General features: G+C 36.8%; 1 protein-coding gene across 1 annotated transcript in view; it reads right to left on the reverse strand.

Moving 5' to 3' along the window:
* LOC139743659 (sal-like protein 1) overlaps positions 1 to 5669 on the reverse strand; it is a 75015-nt gene extending 69346 nt beyond the window's left edge. The window contains exon 1 of the mRNA XM_071654122.1: positions 5498 to 5669. Within this exon, the coding sequence (XP_071510223.1) occupies positions 5498 to 5573 (76 nt within the window). The 5' untranslated portion in view covers positions 5574 to 5669. The remainder of the gene's footprint in view (positions 1 to 5497) is intronic.
* Positions 5670 to 6056: the final 387 nt, after the last annotated feature.

The following is a 6056-nucleotide window of genomic DNA, read 5'->3' on the forward strand; positions in this document are numbered from 1 at the left end:
GAAGCTACAGATTTGTATCAATTTGTGTGCTGTATTGTTGAACTATTTCATCAATCTTTAATTCAAATGAGATCGCATCAAGCTACCGTAACTCTCTATCATCAAAGAGCTAGAATTTTGTTCTGTGCATGGCATAATGAAAGGTTGCGGGGACATAAACTCAGAGACTCTGTTACAATTAAAAAAGAACATGATGGCCACTCCAAAGAATTACATATTTAGCAGACAGAGAAGAAACTCCCAATACAATGGCATTAATCTAAAAAATATATATTTTAGGGAATAGTTTCGAAGAGCTTTAATTAAAAAAATCCTAGAGTATTTCACTTGAGTGATCAAATGTAAAGACAGTGGCACTGAAAATAATTTACATGCACATGGAATTTTTCTTTAAACTTCTGAGGGTGATAATATCATAGTTCAATCTGCAGACTCCAAATTACAAATATTATCTTTGAGCAAATGAAAAGTAAAAACACTTGCCAAGCAAGGTAATATTACTAAAACATGCTGGGTTAACCTATGAAAACAAAACAAAACAACAAAAAAAAAATTTAACACAAAACAATATGGGAAAAATTGAGCATCCATAGTCCATAACATCCAAAATTCATCTTCCACCATTTGGAAACTTGTCAGGCTGACAAGATTTGCCAGGATAATGAGTTGTTTTGGAGTATTTTGAGATTGGAAGAGTAGAATAATTTTGATTATGGTACACAACTTTAATTCCAGACGAGCCTTCCCATTTAACACTGTAGGAAGATTGGATTCTGCATGATGATCGATCATGCCCTTGCAATCATATTTTCCAACGAGCTGCATGCGATTCACTCTAGCGCGGAAAATCGATGGATATTGCCAAGTTCGATTTGTGGATGGATTATTGATAATCGATTATGAACAATTACATAGCAACCAGATTAAGGTAAGCTCAGGGATTGCGGACTTCCAGCGAACCTTTTTGGCTATTCAAGATTACTTTACATTTTTGTCTTTACGCGACTGAAATAATGTTATTACAGCCTTATTTCACACATTTCCTATGCATATGTGCACATTTTGGAGCAATAATTAACAGTTCTGCAGGAATATAAGAACTATGTTCAGTTAAGAAGTCAATGTCTAGGTCCATAACATGGACCAAAAACATGGGGCTTGCACTTACATGTATTGTACATGTAGAGTATATGTACAAGACTATGTTAGACTTAACCTTTAAAGCTGCAGTTCTTAAAACCTGGAGTTAATTTCCCAATAAATCTTGCACGAAGGCCTACAGCATGACAAATCTACTTGAGAACAAGTCTGGGGCAACCAAAAACTCACACAAAGGCAAGTACTGGTAGTACAGAATGCCAGGGCAATTTGTTTGTTATTGGCCATTTACCCATCGCCCCAATCTTGCATGACCATACTATAAAGAATGATTACACAGAGGTATCTTTTAAAGTGTGTGAAGTTCACTCTACACTGAACTAGAATGATAAAAAACTAGAGCATATGTTGTTGATTTTTTTTTTAGGGAAAGGCATTCTTATTGAAAAGACATATATTCTTATTGAAAAACATGCTTTCATCTGCAAAATTACACACATTAAAGTGATCTAAAATTGACCTGGCACAAAAACCATTTGTAAAAAAAGTTATCACTTTACAGATCAATATATGTCTTGTCACACCTTGAAAATTTATTGCATATTAACACTTTTCAGGGGAAAGAAAAAGCAGAAAGGTACGATAAATACATCAATTTTTTAATGCTTCATATATATTGCACAATTTATAATTTCATTGATTTTCACTCATTGGGCAAATTCTTAAAATCTTTGGCTGTACAGATTTGTACTTCCCAAAATTCCATGAAATGATGAAATGAAAAGAAAACAGTAGAATAACTTCAAGGATCTAAAACATTTTTTAAAACAGAAAAAGATTAGTCAAAATATTGGGAATTTTCCTGATTACATGTACCTCACTGTCTGTTAGCTAATGACAGTAATGGCATGTACTGCCCTAATGCAACAATAGACCTGCTATGATGACACAATAATTGTTTCTAAAAGCAGGATTCATAATTCCTCCAGCATATAGCAATTTAAAGAGTGTTATCCTTATACAAAGAATGTTGTACAAAGAAAATATCTGTACTACCAACACCAAGGAGTTATGAATCTTTAAAGTATAAACATCTCAGTGGGGTTAATGATTAAATGACTAAGAATTATTTATTTCAAGCCATTATTTTGAAGTCAACAAAACACCAATTTAGGTTAAATGCACCAAAATTCAAATGGTTATAACTTCTGACTATTGTGATCAATTTGCAGCTTCAATATCTTGGCTCTCACACATACAACTGCTTGTTTGTTTGTTTTCTCAATTTTTTTTTCACCTCAAAGAATGCAACATTCTTTTAGACTAAAATAACAGCACAGGATTAACTAGATATAACAAAGACAAAGAAAACAAATCACTGCATTGCCTCTCTTTTAGAAAGATTAGCACACTGTCTATGCACCTGTCTTTGTATCACATCAGATAGGAGTCAATCTGACATCTGAACTTGAACTACAGCACAACAGGTAGGCTATCATCAAAAGCAAGTGTTTCATCGGAGGTACTACTTTCCCTCTAAGTAGACTGAAACAGGCAGAAATGACAAGGCCATTCATTGTAATGCACCCAAAAAAATTGGCAACAGCACAGCATTTTGTGCAAAGTACAAAGCAAAAATGAAATCTATAAACAGGCAAAAACAGGGGAAAGAGGGGAAGAAGCATGTTTTTGAGCTCATAAGATTGAGGGAAAGAAAAAAAAAAGGATGGGATCTATCGTGTATGTTCTTACAATTTCTGCTGCACTGGAACTGATACATACTGTATGCATGTACTGTAGATGCTATCTCAATCTTTTCTTATCTAAAATAGAGAAATCTTGTATTTCTTCTCTGCATTTTCCTCAAACTTCTTTTAAAAATGATTAAGAAATGCTCAGTGTTGAACAATTTGCTTTGACCAATCATATTTCCATTGCTGCCTCTATCTGGACAATCTTTGTATACAAAACTGCACACCTAAATGGCACTACACAAAAACTGATTATACAAGTTCTTATCAAGTGAATTTAGTAATACACAAACAAGAATACGTTCAATGCAATTTCTACTTCATCGAAAGAATTACAGCATTTTACATCTGAAAAACACCCGATGAGCAGAAAACCAAATTTTATTGTAATTTTTTTCTTTAAAAAAGGAAAACCAATCCAGCTCTAAAAGTTTGCCTTTCTAAAGTACTACATTCTAACATAATTCTATAGAGAAGAAGAAGAAGAAGAATTCTACTGTTGCAATAAATCATTACATATATCAGATAGACATTTCCCATTAAGACATGTAACCCTCTCTCTGTTGAGCTTGTTGCTGAACATTTAGATCTACATTTAATTTTTCTGTAGCAATAGTAAGAAGTGAACACATATCAACACCTGTAATCAGGTACATGCAAATCCAAATATAATGGAAGGTCTAAAAAGATTTTAAAAATCTGTGAATTTGAAGTAATTCAGCAATAAAGGTTAGCCAGCTGCCAAAACCTTACAGCACTGACAAATGTTTCGCACAGTTGCAACCATCCAATGCAGTACAAAAATTAAACTTTTGATCACGTGTTTTAACAGAGCACTTATCAATTCTCTGTGTTTGACATTTTAACTGATAGCTTTATCCATCTTGTCACTGATTGTCCTTAAAATATTTAGCATCATCTATTGTGAAAACACCTAACCAACCTCTAAAATCAGAACAAGATAACCTACAATGTGTAGGACACACAATTTTTTGAGTTCATTAATGACTTGATATTTTTGCATACAGGTACAGCTATATGTAATTGCACATCTGGACATGAGTTTTTGGATACTACCAGCAATAAGCAGCGAATTCAAGTGCCTAACAATCACGGTCCATGATACACTTTCATCCAATTTTCATTGCAGAGAACAATCCAAACAATAAGAAAGTGGAAATATAATTTCTTTGCTTCTCCTGTTATGCCTACATACATCAGTCTTCGTCACACAAGCAGTATTCCACGCCTCCTTCTCTTGATACAGTTTGTACTAACTACATCATTTGAACTTGTAAAACTACAGTGAAAGTAATAGCAATCTTCCTTGGGGGGGGGGGGAAGTCATACAAACATTAAAAAACTGTATTTAGAGCCAATAAATTTGAGGTGATATATGCTCTATATCAGCGCTGCTCACTCTTGACTTGACTTGACTTGACTTGACTTGGCTCACTCTCAACTGGCCTCACCCTTTCATAGCAGAATAATAACTCAACATACAAATTGTGTCTCATTTGGGTCTTAACTACTGAAGCATTACCACACAATAGCAAAATCATATCTCTTTCAAGTCTACCCATGTTTTCCTATCTCTATCCCACTCCTTTCCTTCTCTTACCTAGATTAACAGACAACTGTTTGAGGAAGACTGAAAAACAAAACGGTCATGTGAAAATGAACTGAACTTCCTTTGTCAAAATATTGTCATAATCTGTTGCCACCAGGCCAATTGTTAAACTGAAACATCTGTGAAATGCATTTGTGGCAGAAATATCTTGCCCCGGTTTTTTTTATTTTTTAACTCTCTGATGTTTGTTCACATGCAGTAAGGGAAATATAAAGCTACAAGCGGTTTCCTTACATCTATGCACCGGGTGAAAGCCCTTGCAAAGTGCGGGCATCCGGAAGGCGGTTTGACAGCGAGACAACATTACATCAACATGCGAATCTGCGTTGCACTCGTGTTCACTGATCGCATATTGAAACGTGAAACTGTGACAGCTCGTGTCCAGAGAGACAAAACTCCACGAAAGTGACGAAACCCCTGAATTCACTTTTGTAGTTATTGAGATTAGAGAAAACAACTTTCTTTGATTTGATGCCTCTAAAATCATTCGCACGACAGTGGCTGTGATAAATAGAGAATCTCAATCGCATTCGACGATAACAATTGTAGTGACTAGTGAGAGTGCGGAAGGGTGAGTTCATGAGTTGCCGAGTGTGCTGGGCTGCAGTCCGACCACCGCTCGCAACACACAGCCACTTAATTCTCCCTTGATGGACGTTTTGGCCAAAGGAAAATATTTCGCTGAATCATTAAGTCCCAAATGTCGATGTAGACGGGCAGTAACAATTTATCTTTATCATTCGCTAAATGTCCAGAACAGAAACCAGAACAGGTGAAATATGTGAATTCACTCAAACATGAGATGGAGAAAAAGAGCGGACAAACAATTCAAACACGGACTGAAAGAGGATGAGTGATGTAGCATGGCCGAACTACCGAGCTCGAGCGGATGTTTCCCGCCGGAGGATGCGGCATGGATGTCCCTCCGAAATCCGTAAGAAACACAAACAGACACCACGGGGCCACAAAGTGGCTACTACGAACTACCTGACACAACAGATAAAGTTATTCTACCTACCGTTTTCTATGGAAGTTAGGGGGTTCCTCTCGCTTCCGATGTGCTGAGGTTTCGCCTGCTTTCGCCGCGACATCATGGACGGGAAAAAGCGGCGTCCAAGGTGAAACCAGGTTTTTCTGTCAAAATCCGCGATCTTCGAGAAAAAAGTCCTGACTGGGGTTCCTCGTATCCTAAATGCGCTCGATTACTTAGGTGCATTCAATCACATACTAAACGTAAAATCTCATATATAGCGGCGAGTATTGCCGCATATTCATACACATAGCGCGGGTGTGTGTATGCGGCGAACGTATACACACACACACACACACACTCGGTGTTGGAAGAACCGCCTACATGTGTGCGCATGTACACCAATTTATGATTTATGCAATAGAGCTTGTTGCTGGCTATGAATTGGTCAACGCTCATTGGTGGGATTACTAATTAGGTGTCAAAAAGTTTAACAAAACTCCTTTCGCGCGGGTTTGTGTGTGCATGTGCTATTATCTGCCATATTCAGGGCCAAGCATGCTTCGCTGACCACTCACACGTCAACGTCCAGTGCAGCTTTCTGTTG

Source organism: Diadema antillarum, unplaced genomic scaffold (assembly GCF_040938485.1).
Source record: "Diadema antillarum isolate AM-2024a unplaced genomic scaffold, OU_Dant_1.0 seq00001100_RagTag, whole genome shotgun sequence".
Taxonomy (NCBI): Eukaryota; Metazoa; Echinodermata; class Echinoidea; order Diadematoida; family Diadematidae; genus Diadema; species Diadema antillarum.